At 29.8% G+C, this 24,960-nt stretch overlaps 2 protein-coding genes across 2 annotated transcripts; both read right to left on the bottom strand.

Annotated features, from left to right (window-relative positions):
- Positions 1-5,950: 5,950 nt before the first annotated feature.
- Positions 5,951-11,590, bottom strand: LOC149059226 (uncharacterized). The gene is made up of 3 exons (XM_089223168.1): positions 11,466-11,590; positions 10,594-11,389; positions 5,951-7,744 (listed from the first exon to the last, which is right to left on the bottom strand). Exons 1-3 carry the CDS (start codon positions 11,588-11,590, stop codon positions 5,951-5,953), a joined length of 2,715 nt encoding a protein of 904 aa, XP_089079294.1.
- Positions 11,591-22,002: 10,412 nt separating this feature from the next.
- LOC149059225 (zinc finger MYM-type protein 1-like) lies at positions 22,003-24,823 on the bottom strand. Its single transcript, XM_089223161.1, has 4 exons — positions 24,820-24,823; positions 24,681-24,746; positions 22,359-24,598; positions 22,003-22,167 (listed from the first exon to the last, which is right to left on the bottom strand). Exons 1-4 carry the CDS (start codon positions 24,821-24,823, stop codon positions 22,003-22,005), a joined length of 2,475 nt encoding a protein of 824 aa, XP_089079287.1.
- Between the last annotated feature and the right edge of the window lie 137 nt (positions 24,824-24,960).

Raw genomic sequence — 24,960 nt, 5'->3', positions numbered from 1 at the left:
TTTATCTTTAAAATTAACATAATATATAATTTTAAATGCGCAATTTACTAATTTAACATCTATCAATCAAAATTAAAACCTATGATTGTATGTTTGAATTTAAATTATAATGAATTAATAAATAACAATGTGTTTTTCACATGTCCCATACAACTAGTTACTACACTCATAAATTTAAAAATTAACATTATTTTGATTCCATTATCGAGTGACTTTAATACTCTATGATTAAGATAAATATCATGGTAAATCATTACAATATTGCAAATATATATAGATATTTTAAAAATTAAAAACTAAAATGCTCTTAATTTTTACCCTAATTTTAATAATCCATATCCCTCTCCCTAAATTACCCTAAATACTTACCTCCACTTCTAATTATTTTCGCCTTATAGGTCTTCTTGTCTTTCCACTTAACCATACATATATTTTCATTTGTTTTGTTTTTTATTGTTTTTGAAGGGCAAATATAAAAAATTCCATCATCAATGTATTGTACAAGTGTCCATTCTGTGGAGTAAATAAAATACTTAAAACTTTATAATATAGATTTCATTTTATGAGCTTGGTTCATTCAATATAATTTAATTTATATATGGGATATACAGGGTATAACAGATAGAACTAACTTTTAGAATAAATTTTGTTCTTATTAATATTTAAAAAAATAGACCCTTGCGCTACACGTACAATATATAAAAAAATTTTTATATTTTAAGTAGTAGAAATAAAAAAATTAAATTTGATTAAATTTTTATTGAAAAAATTCAAACAGCCAATTGTAAACTTAATTAAAAGAAACATTTTGATGGTAAAAATATTTATCTAAATCAAATAGTTTATTTTTTAAAATTTTTTAAAATATCAATATTTTTTGCATAAATTAATTTGGAGTTATAACACTTCTTTCAAATATTATTTTCAATATTGTTTCTGAAATGAGTATATTTCTTAAATTAATTATTAATTATATAATTTTCACAATTTTTGTTGTAGGTTTAATTAGCATTTTTTTTTTTTTAGTCCTATCCGGTACTCCTTGTATATACATATGACATACAAAATTTTAAAATGTATTATTTAAATAAAAATATAAATATTTTTTAATTCATTATATGTATTTCATGTTTTAAAATTTGTAAAGAAATAACACCTTGATAACCACAAATATAAATATAGATAATTATTAGATATATTATATCATGTTTAAGTTATAAATACAATTAAACAATTTAAATAGTTCAAGCATTAGTCGTTATTTCCTATTCAAATAAGATAATTATTAATTAGGTTGTTAGATTGTCATGATTTTGCTTTACTGTTTTATTTTATATGTATTTTGTATAAACTTTACCGATATAATATAATTATTATTATATAAAAAAATAAAAAAAATAAAATAAATGCAACTAGATACTATAATCAGATTCGATTTAACTTCACACATTCAATTTACTCCCAAAAAACATTAATGTTTATAAAAATAATTTTTTTAATAAATTAAGTAAAAATAAAAAAAAATTGTAAATTGTATAAAAAAATAGTTGTAAAAATTCCGAACCCAACTACTATAGCAATTTTTAATTGGGTACCCAACTCGGATGCAGCCACCCAGCCTAAGGGACTCACTGGTACAATGTTGAACTCAATCTCGATAACCCAAAATTATTCTGGGGCTAAATTCAATATTACAGAGCCATAAATCTAGCGATAGTAAGCCTCTGATTATAGATCAGACCGTACATATCACGGTTACATAGATAAGACAAGATAATGTTTTTCCTTATGCAGTATACATAATATGTAAATATCAATGACACTGATTTATCATTTTTATGAACTAAATAATATACAAACGGCGGGAGAAGTCTTTATCACAATACAGATATCAGGCGAGAAAAACCGACATACTCGCTAATCGGTGATAACACCAAATCAGTAATAAATATATTGGATATATACGATATTATATTAAAATAAAACAAAATATTAAAGTGTCACAAAATTATGACAAGGTGATATGATAGTATTAATGATTATGCAAGACGTTGTAGTAATTAAAGTTAGATATCGGGGAACGATCGCACAGCCGTACTGGAACGACACGCACCCAATTATAAATATTAACACTGTCGTTCAGCGGCGGTAGACCGATAAGAAGCAATTACGAGCGGTTGCACAATAAAACCAAAATAGATAGAATGAGACATATAATATACAGGTGCACACAAAAACGCGTACAAATAATATACTTAAAATTAAGCCCTAAGATCTGCCGCTCAAATCTGCCCTGCAATGACGAAGAACACCTCCTCGCGACGTCGATAGAACCTCCGAGAACTAGATCGGCGGCATCTGGAACGACGGTGATACACACACACCATCATCTTCCGATCCCAGCATGGCGGAGAACCGGAAGCCCGACACTGTCTTAACCACCGGAGCATTTCTGAAATTAACGCAGGCAGTACTGGTTCTACGCAAAACTTAGACATACGCATATACACGTATATACACCCCCTATGGCCGGTATTGATACACTACCACGATACTTGGTGGGTTACTACATCTATAGTATATGTATTATATATTGTTCAATAAACACACGACGTATCGGTCGATTCGTATAATATACCTAGATAAGATGGTATTAGCCCGATCGGTAGTCAGTGCATGGTATATACACTTAAAATTATCCTGGCAAGGTCGCCATCTGTAACAACTCGCACGAGGCCATACCCAGATTCGGCGTGGAGTGTACATTGACGAGGCTGGTAAAGGTCGCAAACCCACAGCCGAGATTCGAAAATCGGAGCATGCGGGATTTTCTTTATATAAATAAATAAACAAATTGGAAAAGGGAAAAAAATTAAAACATCGTTATGGGGGTTGGTTTTTTAATGTATACCAGAAAATAAAAATTTAATTTATGACCAAGAAAAGCCATACGGCATAAAAACTTGGCCGCAATTGAAAGGCACCGAACAAACAAACATAACGGATAAATATAAATCATAATATAATAATATGGAATGGACGATATACCAATTCCAAACACGGCTCCGAATATTGGTTACCAGTGTATGTATAAATAAATAATAATGGTATATGAATATAGTAGATATATATACACGAACGATCAGATTCTATAATATTAACTAACACCATAATGTCAGAACCTATATTAACAATTAATAATATTGCACCGGCCAAGGTGTGACTGTATGCGGATTGTACGTACTACGTACCACGTTAACAAAACCATATTACCATCTTTGGTATATTTCTACTTTACCGGACACCTTTTTTTTTTGCGATTTTTGTAATTGAAATATATGTAAGTAAGTACGCTGAAAACGATGGTGAAGTCAGAATTTGGGGCTCGGACTTAGTTTCGAAGTTATCGGCGAATGAAGTTCGTTTTAAGTTCACTGTCCCTATCATGAAGATTGATGTTTTTCGGAGCGACGAGTGCCGCTAGCAAAGCATCACTGCCCATACTACGACATAACTTACCCTGTGACCTACTTAAGGTGGTGTTGCACAGCAAGTCGAGGGATATTTTCGATTTGCGCCGAGGAGCGTAGCGACGAGTGCCGCTAGCAAGGCATCACTGCCCATACTACGACATAACTTACCCTGTGACCTACTTAAGGTGGTGTTGCACAGCAAGTCGAGGGATATTTTCGATTTGCGGAGCGGAGCGACGGCGCCGAGGAGCGTAGCGACGAGTGCCGCTAGCAAGGCATCACTGCCCATACACGCGAATAATCACAAGTCCTAGCGTATGCGCAGTAACGCCACAGATTATATGATAACAGATTGTGCACTTCCTATGCACAACAAATTTTTTCAACTATTTTAATTTTTATTCACTATCAACTACAATTCTTATACATTATATAAGAATAAACAATCAACAAGCACTCGATTGATCGATTTTAAAAATAGTGAAGAACTGATCAATTAATCTATTAAAACAATCGACTTCCCCGGTTTTTTTTAGTTATTTATTACATTTTAGTAGTACTTACCTATAATTGCAGAGTTTTTTCCCCTTTTTACAATTAATTTTTTCACGACAAATCCATTTAAATTTGTCGAGTGAAAATTGGTCTTTCACCAACTTCATTTGATGTCCACGGATACACTTTTCTTCCGCGGGCAATGCACCTAACAGTTGTAATTTATTAATCAAACCTAAACCGTCGTTTAGGTTTGACATCATAAATAAATCGAATAAATTGATACGATTAATATGATTCTCCATCGTAGATGTTTTCGCGTACGCATAGAAAAACACAGTGAGTATTATAACAAGTAGGTATAAGATACTCGTGGTATCGAAATCTTAAACTTATTATTTTATCTTATCGAAAATGTTCAATGATTTAAAGGAAACACTATTAGATGTGTCATTAAATATTTATTTATATTCTTTATGTTGTTGGTTTCTAGATTACAAATTGAGAGTGCCATTCTAACCTACTTAATTAGATAAATTCTGTTTCCGCATTATATTACCCGTGCAAATCGAGGGATATTTTCACGTGGCAATGAAAACTTGCAGAAATTGACATTTTTTGTTATAGAAAATGTATAATACGTTAGATATACTTAATCTACAATTTTATGGTGTTTTAATGGAACAATAAACCTAATACAATGAGTTATTTATATCATTATTTAAGTTTTCGGTGCAACAAATATACATTTTTAATTTAACTTAGGTGGATTTGGATAGCTGATCGAGGGATATTTTCGTTTTTAATTACCTGATAAAGTGGATAACCTCGCACCGTAATCTGCATAAAAGCACAAGTTTCAAAAACAAAAACATCAATCTTCATGATAGGGACAGTGAACTTAAAATAGCGAACTTCATTCGTCGATAACTTCGAAACTAAGTCCGAGCCCCAAATTCTGATTTCACCATAATTTTTTTCGTCAAAAATATGACAAAGTCCCCCAAAAAAAATCGCAAAAAAAAGGATGTCCGGTAAAGTAGAAAAGTTCCCTGTGGCTTTATCTATATCCATTTCAGCCATTGTTTTTATTTTTTTCGTTCGAGTTATGTTTGGTAATTGTACGTGTACTACCCCTTTGTCAGTTCGTAAACCTGTTAGTTTCTTTATTGTACTATCACTATCACTTGCTGGACTTAAAGACTTAAAAGTTAAATTTAAAAATTCTTTATCTTTAACTGCTCTTAAATATTTTTCCCTATCACAATCTTGTGAATATTTATACTCTTCTGGTATATCTAAATTAATTAAGGGGCCTCACTATACCATATATTTAAGGAGCAACATTTAGGCAATTTCCAATCTTTTCGTCGCCGCCCGGGATCTATGTGTTAGTCGTTAATGAATATTAGTGTGCGTGTGGCTCAATGCGGGTACCGCTTCCTTCCGCACCATCCACCAAATAGACGTAATCATTATCGTAAATCGTAATCGTTATCGCAATATTGCATATCGAATAGTTATCGGAAATTATGTTTTCTCGTACGAAAAGTAGTTGCAAATAGTCTGCAGTGTGTAACGTAATTATAGTATTATTTATTAGGTAGGTTATAGTAGGAAAAAAATGATTCTACCCTTTTTTACTATAAAGTATTTAACTCCGCAAGTCTCGCCCAAGCCTCGGTTACCTTTAAACTTACGATCAAAATATATGGAACATAATATAGGTTGTACATTTAAAAAAAATATGGCTGAAAAGGGAAAAAACGAAGCATAAACATCTGCTTTATTAATTTTATTATAAGCATTATAAATTATTACATTATTATTTATTTTGTAATAAAAACACATCTTAAATTTTTGATAAAGGTATTTTTATAATACATAATAGAATAATAATTGTGATAAAATAGTATTAAATTATTTAGATAAAACTATAACAAAATATGTACAATGTGAATAGTATATAATTCAAAGAAGTATTAGTGTAGTTTATCCCCTTTTTTTCCTTTCTTCGTTTTTGCTTCCATAATATAACTAGGGTTTCTTATTGACATACTTCTGGTATGTCTGGGATCAACCAATTCAGGAAGAAGACAGTTGAAGAAAAACATTTTTAGTTTTGGAAACATTTTGTTATCCCAAAATATATCATCGCGTTCTATTGTTTCATATTTTATACCTTTATTTGTCCAATATGCTATTATACCAAATCTTCGGCCAGTGACGTGTAGTTGTCCCTGTACCTGGTAGTAATATTTGTGGTTGGTATTTATTCCTATATCTTTATTTTTATTGATTTTCCATAGTGTAATTTTTCTTTGAAATATTCCTTCTTCGGGCGTTATATTTGCTGCTGATAAAGGACATTTGAGTTCAACTAGTGTATCATCGCCGATTAAACCATCAGGTGTTGCTCCTAAAAAATAATCCTTGGAATCTATAAATAAACCACATTTTGATATTTGCACACCTAAAACTTTTTCCAATTCCAATATAGCTTCTTCTTCGTGTTCACGCCCATACTCCATTGCTTTACAGTCTATATCAGATTTATATAGCATACTTTTAACTACACTATCACATGATGTGTCACTGCGTAAGCAAATAATGCGTCCAAAATTCGAAGCAGTAATAAAATTTCTTCTGTAATCAAGCCATTCTTTAGATCCCGATTGTTCAATAGTTTCTCTTTCAATAATTTTCCGATTAGCTGACATTTCTTTTAATAATTGTAAAACGTTATTTTTTTCTTCTTCGTATTGTTCTTCTGTCATATCTGGTTTTTGAGAGTTTTCGCCATACGATGGATCTATGTTATCACTTCGAAATTTTAATTTTTTTCTATAAGTTTTATGTCTTACTTCATTTTGTCGATTTTGTTTATTTTGACGTTTCAATTCCAACTTCATTGATAGACATTTTGTGCCAGGGCTACGCTTGAGTAAAGCTTTATGTAATAAATAAAGCGGGCGTTTTGTATTTTTAATTACTGTAGCTGCAGAAACACGGCCTTGGTATGATCTATTCATGGCAAAATTAACTCTTTTTCCTCCGATTAATTTAGCGATAATACCGTTCAACGATTCGACGACGTTACTGTCAACATTGTGCATTAGACTGCGGCTATGTCTGGCCAAATAACGAACAGGTTGCATTAAATTATAATAAAATAGTGAATCTGTAGCTTTAATTTTTTCTAAATAATTAATGGTATTTTCTTTGTTGCAAAAATAAGACGAGCATTTATTATGTTGTCCAAAAATGTGATCAATTGAGTTCAAAATATCATTTCGTAAATCATTATCGTTATCTTTATTTTTTATTCTATATTGTATCGCTGAAACTATTCCTTTACGCAATCTTAAAATATTATTTTGTAGTAATTTTCTATTTTCCAATTTCCCTGCTTGTTTTTTTGTAGCGATTTCCCTCATTTTCTTACAAAAATTCCTTAATAAATGATTTTTACATTCAATTTTTTCAACGGTACGATTTTTGTAAGGTCGTGCTTCCAAAATTTGTTTATAAACACTACTATCGCCGTCAGCAATTAACTTGTGGTATCTAATCCCATACATACTTTCACTTTCTCTAAATCCGTTAACAATAACTGCAGCCTCCATTGATGAGGATCCATCAGACGATTTCCAATTTTTATAGCACTCGTGAATTTTAACTTTGTCTCCAATTTTCATTCTAGCACAAGTTGAGCAAAATTTATTTTTTACACCCATATACAATACTTTTTTTGTACGGTATCCAACGATTGCAGCCTAAAAATATATATGATGGAAAAATGTTAAAATTGTTAATTTCATTATCTATAATATTATTAGGCATATTTCACTTCATTTCAATTAATATTAAATTATTAATTTTTAATATTTTAGATTCTGAGCAGAGCGATGATCGTGTATTCATTTTACAATGAAGTGTATTTATTTTTTTATTTTTTGTGTCTATAATAATCTATATACCCGATAAATAGTTAGGAGGTCAACATTTAAAAATTGAAAATGTAATTCAACTTTCTTCATAATTTTCAAATCATTTTATAGGTAGTTAAAAAATTATAATATGTTCAATTTTTATCTGGGATGGAAAACGTTTTAAATTTTTCCGTTTCCGTTATTGTTTATTGATTTCAAAAATACAGTTTTGACTTTTGTTTCTTTTTATTCTTATAAATTATTTTAGTACCGCGCAATATAGGTAGATACAAAAATAAAATATTTAAAATCAATTGATCTTAATGGGTGTTATAACTTTTATAAAAATTAGAAAATTCAAAATTTTAAATTTTAAAAGTGTATAGTTAAAGTGATGCACTATAGTGTTATATTTCTAAAGTAAATAATTAAAAAGCTGGTAAGTAAGTGGATGTCGCTCTTCTGTACAGTAGTTTACAAGTGGGTAACTGTAATTGATGGTATTAAATTTGAATTCAATGATATTATATCATTGTATACGAAAAACGATTCTGATCGGAGACGAGTTTTCAGTCTAGGATATTTTATACAATATTAGTAGTACGTAACACTGGCATTTGTTGTCTCCGTCTTACAAGTATCGGTACAACAGAAATTGAATGAATATCTAATATTGTAATTCAAATGCGCATAAAAATTTAATTTAACTTTCCAGTAGAAATTTTTTATTTGATTAAAGTAGACAAACCCATGAAGAATCTTGTATAGAATTTTCAAACCTTAGATTTAAAAAAAAAATTTTATAAATTTCTAACACAAAATAAATTGTAAATTTTCATGATTTTTAAGTATTTTGTTAAAATTCGAACTTTCAATGCTTATTAAAAAAATTTGTGGCTATATATTTTTAATTTTTTTTAACTACTATTGCGACAATTTATTAGAAGTCTTGTATCAAATTTTGAAGATTTTTTACCCAACGAATAAAATTTGATTGTCATTTATAAAAAAAAAACTAAAAATGATTGAAAATTACAAATGTCTATAAATAACTTGGAAAAATTTAAAAATTTTATCATGTATAGAAAATGACTGAATAAACATTCTGTGAAAATTTCATGTCTCTACGGTAATTAGTTTTAGAGTTACACCAATATCTAAAATCGATTTTTTCATCATTTTAATAAAAAAAAAATTTTAAAAACCACACAACATTGTAAAGTCAATACATTCTTCACTCCGCTCAGAATCTAAAATAATAATGAAGTTTAACATACAGTTGTAGTTATAAAATATATCTAAACATAAAAATTTGCTCTTATGCATTGAAACAAAAATACTAAATGGTAAGTACAAAATAAAGATAAACACTGATAAAACTAGTTGTTTTCGTGTAATAAATTAATAATAATTTAATATTTAATAACAAGTTACCTATAACCAAATATGGAATCTAGGTCTAGTGTTAGAAAGTCGTGTGTTATAAGGTCAGATATTATAATATTAAGTGTCATAAAAATCAAATGTTATAAAATATTTAAATATATTTCTCATAAAAATCATATGTCATAAAAGTTATGTATTATAAAAATTACAGTAGATATAAAAAATTGAATTACTATATATTATGTGTGAATTAAAATGTTAATGTTAAACAATTTAAAAAAAAGGAATAATTGTAAAAATGTTTAAAATTTAAAATTTGAAGCAATTGCTTTAAGAAATTCTTTTATATCATACCCAGGGTTCTGCTCTAATCGTTTACATATATTTTGTAATGTATTATTTTTTTATGATAGTCTGTATCCGTGCTCCGCATCGACAAATCCAATAAAATACAAGATTATCGTCAATTTTTCGTTGATATTGTCTATTGAATATATATAAATAGCCATTAATATCCAATGTATCACGCTTCTCATGAATGGATGGAGTGACGGTCAAACTTAATTCCATTTCCATTAAATTATACAAAAACTTTAAAAAATAACTTTTTGTAGTCTGAGTGACTATTCATTTTCGTAGACTGAGTTACTAATGACAAACTATATTCTTAACTGCCTCTTGCACGATATAATTGTGCATCACCACGATGCAAATACCCGATAACAAATAAAGATAACATTTAGCTACTACATGTAGGTACTCTAATAATATATATATTTTTTTTTTTTTATTATAAAGAACAAGGCCTCGACAACATAGGTCATTGGCCGCTCTAATAATATTATATATAACCCATGATTTTTATGAGAAATCCGTTTTATAACACATGACTCTTATGAGACTTAAATTTATAACACTTGACTTTCTAACACATGACTTTCGAATACTTGACATAGTACCCCAAATATGACATTTTCTTATAAATTATAACTTAATGTTCATCATGCATTTTGTAAATCCAACATTTTTTTTTTTTTTAATATTATAACTACAGATACATAATTTTTATATAATTTTTTCATGGTTTAATTTATATTTTTTTTCGTGATAAAATTTATTTTTGTTTTCATTTTTAATTTATTTTTGTTCAATAACGTTTTTTAATTAACACAATGACATTTTCAAACTTATTTTTTTTAGAAAAATTAATTTAACCTACTGTTGTTCTAATGTTTAATATAGTAAATAAAATATTAAATATACTACTTATATTATAGTGATACTTAGTAATGTTGGAAACTACTTACCATTCCAGAGAGTGAATTATACATGGTTCTGTACGATCTCTTGCACCAGCTTCCATCTGCTACTACTGTAATCAGAGGCATTCCATCGACATCAATATCTCCTTCTTTTATTGCTAATTCTGCCTCGATTTTAGCTGCTTCTTTCATTGTTTGAATTGCTGCGTCCTCATAACCATTACAAACTAAATTATGTTCAATTTGATATGTATTTTGACTCATTATCGGTATTTCCATGGTGCACATAATTTCTTCTAATTGACTGAATCCACCTCCAATATTCATCACACCTGCCACCGCTGATGTATTAATGTTCATTAATTCTTCACTTTCCGTTGAAATGTATTTTTTTATACTACACATCGAACATTTGAAATGGAAAATAGATTTAAATCCGAATTTTCTTTCTCCGATTAAAATCATGTCTTTAAATCCACAATCAAATGGTTCGTGATTTTCCACGTTTTTAATTTGATTAAATAAATAAACTATATTTACTATTCTTCTACCAGTTATATTAATTTCCATCGAATCATTTTTTTCTGTACCAGTATAAACTTCATTGACAATTTTGATTGATGATAAACTAGTTGCTAATAATGAAGTTGACGGTGTTTGGCCAATATTAGGGGATGACGTAACCAATACTTTTTTATTACTGCCTATGTATGAATTGTCATCGATTTCGCAAGTTAGTGGTAAAGCTAAATCCATATCACTTGAGGAAAGAGGGTAAGAAATGTTCACATGTGACCTATTTTCTTCGGTACTTAGAGTAATCAATGATTCAGAAGGGATTCTATTTTTGTAAATAATAATAAAATATAAAATAATAATAATAATTTAATATTTATTTTTATTTTTTAAAAACTTACTGTATTGCATCTGTATTATTTTTTTGGTTCGTGGTATGACAGCCTCTTACAGCATTAATGAAACCTTTGTGTTTTTTTCTTTTAGATAATGGAATTTTAGTTTTTACTTTATACTTGGAATTCATTTTTCTAATTACAATAATTATTTAGTCTTTACAGAAAGAAAGTTAAATAGTGACTAAAATACTAAATAATAAATTCAAAGCGATCGGAAATTATAAATTTATAAAATAAGTACCTATTAGAATTCAAGAAAATAATAATAGCATCTTAATGTGTATAAATTATTATCAGGGCACGGATTTTATAGTTTTTGCTAATATTGTTATAGAATAGTTAGAATACTAAGAATTATACGTATCTAATCATATTACATTGTGTCATTATACAGGTTCATTATTAGATGTATGCGTGGCACGGAGGTAGCGGTACGGAGGGGCTACGTCGCACGCACTCGCACGCGCATGTCAATACGTAATATTGTCATCACGAAAATTTTTTTTTTTTCACTCTAACATACGATTCTAATTCTAACGATGCGTCGCAACGGTTACCTCGATTTGCATTCTGACAAAATATTCTTTTTTTTCACAACATGTAAAAGGGATCGACCTAAGCACATTTTTAAAATTTTACTTGGTTGGTTAAATAATTAAGCTTGAAGATTTGCAATTGTTTTAATTTTTTACAATATTTATTGTAATTAAAATTAAAAAAACTTAAAAATGTATCGAGGTCATTCCCTCGTACATATTGTGGAGAATCCGAATATTTTTCCAGAATGAGAATCGTGATAATTGTCGACACGCATCGTTAGAATTAGAAACAGTAGTTTTTGAAAAAAAAACATGTGGTGACGAGGCCCCTTAATGTTTGTTCTGTTTTAACGATATTTGTCTTTGTTTGGACTACTACAGCCCCCTCGTTGTTGTCTACTTGAACACCTACGTCTCTAGTTTCGTCGTCAGATGTTACTAATATGCTTCCTGTCAAAATATCTTGTACTTCCCCTGAATTTTTATTCATCAATATATTTTTTATTCATTTAAACTTTGAAAAATAATTTTATTTATTTCATAAAAATAACATTTATTCTTCCCTCAATAACTTTCTAATATTTATTCTTGTTTATTTATTCAACTATATATTTAATATATTTTATTTTCTAAATACCTTTATTCTCAACTTCGATTTCAATACTCAATATTACCTTTATTATTTATTCGATTCCGTAACACGTCATTTATTATATTTAAAAAAAAATCGTGTTCCGCGATGTTTTTGTTTTATGTTGCGTATTTATTTTATATCAGTTTTACTATAAACTGCACTCACACTAACGCATTAATTATATCATTACTACTATTAAATATTACGCCTTTATGTTATAATTATTTATCTTTTGGTTAATTACTCCAAATAAAATAATTAAATTAATATATCGCAAAACTACTTATAAACTTATTTATTATTATTTTTATTAAATCTTAATTAATAATTTTAATTCAAATTTATTTAAACTATTATAACTTATTCTAGACTACTTTAATTTATTTATTATACTATTTTTACTTAATGTGGACTATATTTATGCTATTATATTTATCTAATATTATATACTATTATACATATATCTAATATTATATACTATTTAAATCTAATTCGAACCGGTTCTAAAATTACTTTCTTTCACTTCAAAATTTTATTTCTTATTACTCTCAATTATTTTCTCTATACTTCAATTATTCATTTACCATTTATCATTTATCATTTATCATATATCATTTATCATTTATTCATCATTTTTCTATAATTTCCTTTTTACTATACAATATATTATAATATATATTATATTATATTATAATATATATATATATATTTTACTATTCAATATCTATTCTCAATAAACTGTGCGTGCACACATTATATATCTTTTTCAACAAAATCTCATAATTATTCTCAATATTTATTCATAAAACTAAGGACTTATTTTCTCGCCTTTTCTAAAATTCCAATTTAATTCTCAATTATCAACAAATAAGGTCTTACCTCTTGCCTTCCAAAAAAAATCACTATTATTTATTTCAATTACTATATATCATAAGGTCTTACCTCTTGCCTTCTCAAAAAATCACAATTATCAATATCCCAATTACTTTATAATCTAAGGTCTTATTTCTTGCCTTACTAAAAATCTCAATTATTTATATACATATATATATCCTTTAATATTCTTCAAAATTATCAATTCACTTATTTTCATTTATCAATACTCAATTATTTATCATTAAATTATTTCTCGTTATAACGTTATCTTTTTATTTTATTTTACCTAGGTTTTATTTGTGCCTGTTTATTTTATTATATTATTAATCAATAATATTCATTAAACGTATATATATTATCTGAGTTTATCATTTAATTTATATTTATATATAAAAATAATATATTTATGAATTTAATGTTCTAATGGTGGTGTAGATGCACACACCAAAAGTGTTTTATACGATAGATCCTAAAAAATCTAAAGGAGACGCGACCCAACAAAGCTTACAAAAACATTCTCTAAAAAATACTACACAAAAATTATAACTCACAATACTGTCGTCTTCGTATTTTGGTTCATCTTGACTGAAGCTGATTTTCCTGCGCTATCGACTGTTGACCTCTACGTAGATTCTTTTGACCCTCGGAGTTGTTGGAAAGTGATCAGTTCCCCAACGGTGATTCTGTCGAACTGCCTCCGTGAAATTCTTGACTCGAAGTTGTGGAATTTTTCAAAATTTTCGAAAAAATTTATTTTTTGCGAAAAATTCTGCTTTTTCTCCTCTTGAATTTTTTTGATGTTCTTCTTAGGGTTCCGTAATCGACTGCGCCAGATGTAGTGATCACGTCGCCTACAGGTATCAGTAGTCAAGGATGATGTTTGGAAGGTGACTCTTGAGTTAATTACACAACGTAGAACTCTTCTTAATTAGATTAATTGTTTATTTATTGTGGTAAAACATATATTTATTTATAACATGAAAGCTGAATGTAAGTTAAGTATTCTGAATGATAGAATAAATTCGGTTTGATTCGAATATTTTCTAAGTTCAAAATATTGTTTATAAGAAATTTTCTAAGTCCAATGAATTAAATTAAACAACAGACTGGCGTGAAGGTGCTCTGGCTAGTCTGGTCAAGTCGCGTCTGAATACAGGCCGTTTCGGGGTCCCTTATATAGTGCTACCCTCTACTCCCCATAGTCTACTCGTTCTTGTCGCTGTTCTCACGGATGTGGTATAATTATCTAGACTGACGGAAATGTTACTCGCCCACATACAAGCCAAATGTGCATCCCGTGCAGCTGCAGACCTTAGCGATTGATATTATAATTAACATTAAGAGTATATATTATAATATTACATTTAAACATTTGGTTCTTTGAACTTTTGTAATGATGCATAAAACTACGTCTTGTGCACCCTTATTGAGGACATTTTTATAGTCGTCTGTTCCCATGATTTAGTGTGTCCCTAATTTTAATGATTTCCAGAAATGCTGTCTCTCCTACATTTACAAGCATCGTCGCACCCTTCCCTAGATTGATGCGGCTGGTACCTAGTTGACCGTGAACTATGTAATGCGGGACGCTAGTCCATAGCAATATTTTAAAACCAAAAACTATAAGCATGTGTACAACACACATATAATATTATATAATATATAATAGCAATAGGATACATTACATTTAATTGATGTTTTATAGGCTACACATATTATATGCATCTAACAACTATGTACTTAATTATCTATAAACAATAATAATGTTGTGATACACCAAACCAGGTGTCTATATAAATAATGTATAGCATTTATTATCAAGTTTATGGAACATTTTAATTTCACTTACTACGAACACCGTGTTCGCAACCAGACACCTACATACCTACCTGGTTGCCTTAACCTTTTTATTCACTTGAGATTCGGCTTTAACATTTTCTCCTACAAAAATACAATATCAGACTATCGACGTTAGGAGGTATGCCCAGCACACGTATACATTTTTACCATACCGACCAGAGCCGGCAGGCGAAGCGAGTCACTATACTTGAAAACTTTGTTATTTAACTGTTAATAATTTAAAAAAAAAATCAAAAAATAGTTTTTTGATGTTTTTTTCGTAGATATCACGTATTTTTGAAAAAATTAATGTTTTATAGTTTTTTTGGTATAACTTCCAAAATAATGATTTGCGAGAGTTTTGGAATCAGACTTTTGTGTTCAGTGCTTTAAAACACACATTTTTGGGGAAAAAGAAATCGAAAAAATCGCGTGGGTACTAAACTGCATTTGTTCCCTATAATCCTTATCACAAAAGACTTGCGCCGTGCACCGAAATCGGTACCCACTCAAAGCCACAGGCCCCCGATTTTCTCTTACATCTTGCATGCGACGGGCCACCATACGTGGATGCTATATCCCGCAAAGATTTACATAAGTGATGATTGATAGTTAGACATTCGAATACAACTATTCGCATTTCCTAATTGCTTATACAGTCAAAACAGAACAGGGCATGCGACAGGACACGTATTAGTGTATTACACCAGAAGAGGAAAGACCGCTAGACACTCAAAGTCTCAGATTTCGGTTTGGCTTAATTTCTTTTTGAATTTCCGGTCTAACGATTTCCGCTTGACCACCACGAAGGCGCCGGAGGCGGCTTCCACAATGCCCGGAATCGAGTTACACAGGCAGCTATTATACCATAAAATTTTACTATCTACACGACTATACACGTATAACATGATTTTTGAGTGTCTATGAAATCCGCCTTGCACTGACAACCGAGTGACCGTACACGATCCATATTACTGTTGATGAAATATGGCTATAACATTTATACTAAAATACCTATTCGCTAAATATTAATTCCACTTATCGTCTTGTCTGCATACTTGAATTGATGTAGCACATTGTCCAACTTGAGTAGCTTATTTGAAAATTAATCGATGTTCATCTGTGTTGACTGACTTGCTAGACACATCAAAATGAATTTCAAAATATTACTTTTTTTTTAACATACGAAAAAGCACCTGACATGTGACGTGAGGCCGTATTATTCAATTGCCGACTTCCGTGGGCAATGTGAGAAATCTAGACATTCAAACTCGAAATTCAAACTTCCCGCCTTCGGAACGTGATCACCAACACCGAGTCTTATCAAAACTCCTTATCACATAGATAATTTTTGTTTTTCAACCAACAATTCATTTTTTTGTTAAAAAATAAACTACGACATTATCGTTTCCAGCCAACACCAACCACTCACAGCGAGTCTCACGGACCCCCGAGTTTCAGGACAGCGAGTTTCCGATGGCAGCTAGTTATTAAATAAAATACAATATGTGGTAGATATCTAAGAAAAGATATATTCAAGAACTTTGTATAATGTTTATATTAAACTTGAACTTTATTATAACCTAATAAGTGCATTATTAAAATTTAAACACTTAAAAATGAATTAAAAAGTAAAACTTTATTAACATTAACGACTCGATTCGAGCCAATTCAATAATTATTCAATCTTATAATCACATCGTGCTTATAATCTTAAAAGTTTATAACATAACCGTTTATCAGAATATACTCAACGTATTGCCATGTGCTTCACGATAACCAAGTATTGGGTATACTTCATATCATTTAACCATGAACTATGATATCTGTAATCGTGCACAGAATAATACAAATAACAGCTGATGTGAAAATACGTAATACGGCTGTTATTTATAGATGGTCTTATCACAGAATAGATTATTTTTTTTTCATCTATTCTGTGGTCTTATAATACATTATGTATGATATGAAAATACGTCATTGTAGTGAGTAGTTACAAAGATTATCATTTATCACCGATATACCTGTGGTTGAACAATATCGAATTTATTTAAATTTTGAATTTAAAAACAACACCAAAACACAGTTCTTATACCGTGTTTGAACCGTTGAAAATGCACAGTTTAAAGAAATCGACACTGAACAATATAAATGCTACTCGGGCAACTTATGAGCATCAGCCCATCACAAATCATTAAATCAAACTTCAATTATTGTGATCAGATACGGAATTGGGCTGTTAAATTTAATGTCACACATAACTGTGCCAATAGTATGTTAAATATTTTAAGATCTCAACAAATTGATATACCAAAAGATATAAGTACTGTTCTTAGAACTCCTAAAACCCATTTACAAACACCTATATAGAATGGGTCTTATATCCATTTGATATGGTATTTCCAATTATTATTAAACATTTTAAATTTATAAAAGATTTAAAAATTCTTAAATTAAGTTTAAATATTGATGTCAAAATCTTCAAAGAGCAATGTGTGGCCTGTTTTACTATCAATTATAAATGTCCATGAGCTTCAAAAAATTGCAATTCCAGTAGGAATTTACCACGATTTAACAAAAAAACCTGGTTCCGTTCAAGAGTTTTTAGATCCATTTATATCGGAATTAATACTATTAATCAATTACGGTACTAATATTTGTAATCAATGTTTTGTTTTTGAGTTGGATCAAGTAATATGTGATGTTCCGGCTAAAGCGTTTGTACTTAATGTCAAAGGACATAATGCCTACTTTGGGTGTAATTCTTGCATTGTCGAAAGAGATTCAATTGATCACCGAATAGTTTATTTAGAATTGAATTCACCATTAAGAACTAATGTTTCTTTTAGAAATCGTGATAATGATGATTATCATAAAGGACTGAGTCCGTTTGAAGAACTTCCTATTGATATCTGTAATGTTTTTGTAATAGATTATATGCACAATGTCTGTCTTGGTATTATGAAAAGACTATTACAATTTTGGGTTAAGGGTAAAAAAGATGTAAGACTAACAGATCAAGATCAAGAAATTGTTTCTTGTGATTTAAAAAATTTAAAAACATTTGTCCCTTCTGAATTTTGTAGATTACCGAGAAGTTTGGATTGTATAGAATTTTGGAAAGCTACCGAATTTCGCTCGTTTTTATTATATTCAGGACCCATAGTTTTAAAAAATCGTTTGAGTAAATTGCAGTACTCTCATTAATTTAAATAAAATTTTATTTTTATTTTTTATTTCTATTTATTTTTTTCACCTTTTTCTCATAACCTAACCTAACCTTAATGTATACTATTTTAAGTATATTGTCATGTATTCATAAAATATATTTTGTTATGATATGTATCAAATGTTTATGTTTTAAGAAGTATTTGATTTATGTTTTTTTTTTAAATTGTACAGCCACTAGCCTCGACCCGTGAATGATGGAGGTGATAGTGAACCGGGATTTGGGGTAACCAATTGATAGTGTTTTAATAGGAATGGTCGGATGAGTAGATATATATTATAGATATATTGAATGTATTAATTACACAAACGTGGATGGGGGGGACACTTAATGTTTAATCTTAATGTAGAACATAGCTATCTTAATATTAATAGTTAATACAAAATCCAGTAAGTACAACATTACGTGTCCGCGACGTCTTGAGATGGTGCATCAGTTGAAAGGTTCGTGGAAGCGAACAATACGCGCGTCACGAACAATCAAAGTGTATTATGTCGATTGTCGACAGTTAACACAGTGCGAACGATGTATTCGTACGACGGTGAAACTCGTGTTGGCGAACAGTACGCGCAATACGAGCGGTCGCACAATATACGTCGATGAACTAACACGACGGCGACGAGAAATGCGTGCGCAGTTAAGCTCCGGCCCGCTGATCAGTTGAAAAGTTCGTGGAAGCGAATAATACGCGCGTCACGAACAATCAATGTGTATCATGTCGATTGTCGACAGTTAATACAGTGCGAACGATGTATTCGTACGACGACGAAACTCGTGTTGGCGAACAGTACGCGCAATATGAGCGGTCGCACAATATACGTCGACGAACTAACACGACGGCGACGCGGGGTGATGACGGCAACGGAGGCGCACACGCGAACGCACATAAATCGGAAAAAATCGCTTAAGACTATTTTCGCAGATTATATTATGTGCAAAAAAAAGGGGTGAACGGACGACGGACATTACGGCCATATGAACGACAACAACAACTTTCAGTGATAACAGGCCTCGTGATACGCCACACCGGCAACCGTGTGTCATTTTGTGCAACGCTGGTAACTCGACGATGGCACCGTCCAGTGCAAGTACTTATGTTGTGCGGCGGCAACATAAATTAATTATTACTATGATAATGTTATGTATATCAATAGGTTAAATTGATATTTTTATTATAAAAGATTGCATTCATACATTCAAAAAGTATTTGTAAAATGTTATATATCATTTACTATATGAATACTATCTTGTAATAAGTAGTTAGAATAAATAAATTTCATAAATAATAAATTCAATTTCAATTTTCTTAAATATTTTATTGCATTATCAAGCTAGTAGATATTTCTCAACTGTTAAATCATGGATATTGTATTCATATAATATAATATTTAATAAGAGATATAAAATACTAGTCATATACTCAAATATAGTGCCAAACGAATGCAATAATTAAAAGAAAAAATGAAATTATTCATACATGACAAATAAGATATTTGTGTTAATACTGTAACATTTATTTTATGTTTATCAGTAACAGAACTGTGATAAAATGTAAAATCATTTCTTTTACATAACAGTTAATCAGCATAGGTTTGTAAAAAAGAAACGTTTTTTCTATGTTTCAAAAATATATAACTAAACCAGTGAAATACATGGTATATTGAATATTCCATTAAAATGGTTTTGTTATGTATTGTAGGACCTTAAAAGAAACTCTCCAAAGTATGTTTTTGAAACTCGGCATAAATGATTACCGGAACATTTCATTTATGTTTTGTAACACTATTTAGCAACAGTTCCAGGTTCTAACGCTACATCAATTTGATGTATTTGAAACACATCAACGCACAGTGGGGTAGGTACATATAATGTTTTTACTTATTATATTGTTATAAGGCCTAACAGTATATTTATTTATATAGAGGGTGATTCTTTTAAGTGGGTATACTAATTATCTCGAAAAGTATTTACTTTTTACAAAATATTTTTTTACATGGTTTCAAGTTGTTAAAAACCAACGTTTTTATTAAAAAATTATATTTTTAAATATTTTTTATCCTTATTATTTTTTAAGTTTTTTACTTTTTTGAATGACAACATAGAGTTTTAATTTCATATTCCAAAGCAGAATATTTTTCAAAGTATTTTGATTCATAAAAATCGAATTTAGGGCTAGTAGTTTTAGAGTTATAAGTATTTAAAGTTTAGATTGGCAGAGTGGAGTGGTACGGGGTTACCCCGCAAAATGTTTGTCCACTACTCTGCTTGTCAAGACTTTAAATACATATAACTCATAAACTACTCGTCCTAAATTCGATTTTTATGAATCAAAATACTTAGAAAAATATTCTGCTTTAGAATATGAAATTAAAACTATGTTGTCATTAAAAAAAGTAAAAAACTTAAAAAAACGGTAAGGATAAAAAATATTTAAAAACATAATTTTTTAATAAAAACGTTGGTTTTTTAACAACTTGAAACCATAAAAAAAAATATTTTGAAAAAAGTAAATACTTTTCGAGATAATTAGTGTACCCAATTAAAAGAATCACTCTGTATATATAGTACATTAAACATTTTTAATATTTTTAAAATAATAAAGATAAATATTATGGAATAATTATATTTTACATTTTATTTATTAAACTAGCTGCTGTCGGAAACTCGCTGTCCTGAAACTCGGGGGATAGGTGAGACTCGCTGAAGTGGGCGGTGGAGGCTAGTGACGACAATGTCGTCGTAGTTTTACATATAAAAATTGTTCCTGTTTAAAAACAAAAATTTGAGGAGGTGATAAGGATTTCTGATAATGCTTGGCGAACTCGTTACGAAGGCGGGAATGTTTGAATTTCGAGTTTGAATGTCTAGATATATTCTCACATCGCCTATGTAAATCGGCCATTGAATAATACGGCCTCCCGTCGCATGTCCGATGCTTTTTCGTATGTAAAAAATCGTCAATTTGAAATCAATGTTTCAGTGTCTAGCAAGTTATTAATCTCCTCAAGTGAATATCGATTAACATATGTGCAGCAGCTTGTCAGGTAGGCAATCCACCTGCGGTGGATTGCAGACCCTCTGTTCCGCGGCAATACATGAAATTCGGCTACTTTGGTAGTATAAACCTATTCTGTACACGCATAATATATTATTATAAACATTTTAGAGCACACATGATTGTATTCGCCATGATAAACCCTAAGCAAATTTTATCATACACAGAGACAGTGGCGGCGTGAACTATTTTATTTTATGAGGCAAGTATAAATATTCGACCACCACCACCTACATTTTTTCACACAGACCCGTGGGGGCTTCGCCCCCACACCCCCAATTCACAATTCTACAACAGTAATATACTTTGTCATTTTAATATCAGAAATATAATAAAATTACTTATAATATATTAATAACAATAAATCTTTATTTAAACAATAAATTGTCCCTCAATAAATCTGATGTTGCTGCAAAAGTATCAATGGCCAAATTATAATCTATGTTTATATCTCTTTCACAGTTTAAAATCATCAAACTTTCTAATCGGTCTTCGCTTGTAGTTGATCTCAACCTTGACTTTATCAGTTTTACCTACCATTGAAAAAAATTAAATTAGTATTTTATTATTTTATTGAGTATTATTGTAATAAATATTATGACAAATTATAAATTGCTACAAAGATTAAAAATAAAAAACATAAGAGCTTTATGGGATTTATTCTTAAGAGGACGCTACCCATGCATTTATTGTTTTATTAAATATATTATAAGAAAACAATTACTTTAGAAAATGCTCTTTCTGCACTTGCAGAAGATGTTGGAATTGTAAGTAAGGCTTTGTATGCGTAGTGGAGATTTGGAAAACTGTGAAGTATTCCAAAGTTTGTTAATACTTCGAGTAGTTGTTTTGTATCAACTCCTGCACTGCTATCAGTGTCACACGTTTCTTCTTCGGAAGATGGTTCTTCAATATCGCTAGCTTGATTATTTTCAAACAAAAATGTTGTTTCATTGTTGTGCAAAAGATTTGGAGACATACCATCAATAAGAGCATTTATTGATTTGCTAAATATTAAGTATTCATTTTTTAAAGCAAGTAGGTCTAGTTTTGGTAACCACCTACAAAGTTCTTGAAATGCATCAACTGGTAAATTTGGAGTTCTTTCTTTCCCAAATGATTTGATGCGAGCTGGTGATAATATACTTAAGTCTTTTAATATTTCTCTAGATTCTTTAAATCTATTTGAAATAGATGATAAAATTGTATCTAAAACAGTGAAGTACACAGTAGTTTTATAACGATCAATTGCCAAAATTTGAGGTTCATCATGACCAATTTCACCAGGCATAAGTTTTCTTTTCCTTATTCTAATTTCTTTGAACATTTTTTCAGCTAAATTGTTTTCTTCTGCAAAACTTTGAGCTTCATTAATAAGATTTAAAAATTCTTTTTCTGTTCTTAAATTAATTAGGCTCTCTTTAACTTTATCAATTAATACAATAGCTTGAATAAAATCCAAATTTTTTGATTGTAAATATTTTGACAGTGGCGTAGTTGCAGAAAATACTTTTTGCAAAAACAACATTGTGACTACAAATTTAAATGCACTAATCGTAGTGGCCAAACTAGACGCTTTAGAAGAAGTATCTCGATCTGAGTCAGGTGATGATGATAGGTGATTTAATGTTTTAATTAATGCCTTAAATTTTTCATAAATCACAATTATAGCTCTGTCATGGGATGTCCACCTAGTTGTTGAAAAATGCTTTAAACGACGCAATCTCATTTTTGGATACAATTTTTTTTGGTAGTCTACAAATAGTGCAGTCCTTTTTCGTGCTCGCATAAAGTCATTTACTGATTGAACATCACCAAGGAATACTTTAGTTTCTGTACAGCAGTCACACATGTCTACTATAACCAGATTAAGCTGATGCGCAAAACACCAAATATATAGAGCATTTGGATTTTCTTGTTGGATTCGTGTCCGTAGGCCAGAATATTGCCCTTGCATCGAGGCGGCACCGTCATACGCCTGAGCACATAATTGAGTCTTCCAGTTTATTTGATATTTTTCTGTAATATTAAGAAAAACATTGAACATTCCTAATCCAGATGCATCCAAAGTTGTATCTAAGGCAATAAGGCGTTCTTGTATTTGACCTTCTTTATTTATATACCGAATAACAAAACACATTTGTTCTAATTTGGCCACATCAGTTGTGGTATCAATAATAATGGCAAAAAGTCCAGCCTGTTGAACCTCTTTTAATATTTTGCAACGTATTTGTTCAGCTAATATCTTAAGAAGACAATTTTGAGTATCATGTGACATGTATGTAAGTCTGTTTTTCTTCGTGTTTTGAATTTTGTTCAAATGGTGCTGAATAACAGGATGGTACTGGGAGATTAATTTTAAAAGTTCTAAAAAATTACCTTGATTTATTGATAAAAAACTCTCATCATGACCTCTAAAGGCAATATTTTGTCTTCCCAAGTATAGTAATACATCAATAATTACTTTTAAAATTTCTCGATTTTTGCATACCTTTCTGTTTGCTGAGTGAACTATCTGTGCATCGATACGATTGTTGTTTGCATATAAACCACGACTAATTTCTGCTTGAAGGTGTTCAATTGCTGTTTCATGATTTTCTATATTCCTTTTCATATTTCGAAAATCTTGATTTCCTTCTGAGGCAAAAGAAGAACGATGAGCTTTTGGTAGGCCAAACAGTATACAAGTTATACAAAAAACTCTATTTAATGAAACAGAATATGATAACCATGACCGATTTACAACTGCACCATCAAATAACACTTTGTTGTAATAACTCTCATGAAAACATCTTGCAATTCTTGAAACATCAAATACTTTTGGAAAGCCATTTGCTAAATCTAATGGTGATGGTTGACAAGCACCGATTCCATGAAAATAACTTCTCATAGAGTCAGACATTTTAGATGGCCAGGTTCCTGGATCATTTTCATTTTTATGGCCCGAAATTACAAGTAACTGGTCTATAACATTGTTTAATTAATTTTATTTAAACAAACATAATATCTTTTAACAATATACAATTTATGAAAAAATACACATTACCTTCAACAACATCGTTTCTGCTGTCAATTTCAGAGTTTTTACTACTTGAAGCCAATAATAACTGGTCTATAACATTGTTCAATTTATTTTATTAATACAAAAATATATTTTTAACAATAAACAATTTATGAAAAAATACACATTACCTTCAACAATATCGTTTCTGCTGTCAATTTCAGAGTTTTTACTACTTGAAGCCAATAATAACTGGTCTATAACATTATTCAATTTATTTTATTAATACAAAAATATATTTTTAACAATAAACAATTTATGAAAA

The sequence above is a fragment of the Diuraphis noxia genome, unplaced genomic scaffold (assembly GCF_037042655.1).
Source record: "Diuraphis noxia isolate RWA-SAM2 unplaced genomic scaffold, SU_Dnox_SAM2 contig0001, whole genome shotgun sequence".
In the NCBI taxonomy this organism is placed as follows: domain Eukaryota; kingdom Metazoa; phylum Arthropoda; class Insecta; order Hemiptera; family Aphididae; genus Diuraphis; species Diuraphis noxia.
The sequence above is the reverse complement of the archived record's forward strand: the minus strand, read 5'-3'. Positions and strand labels throughout refer to the sequence as shown.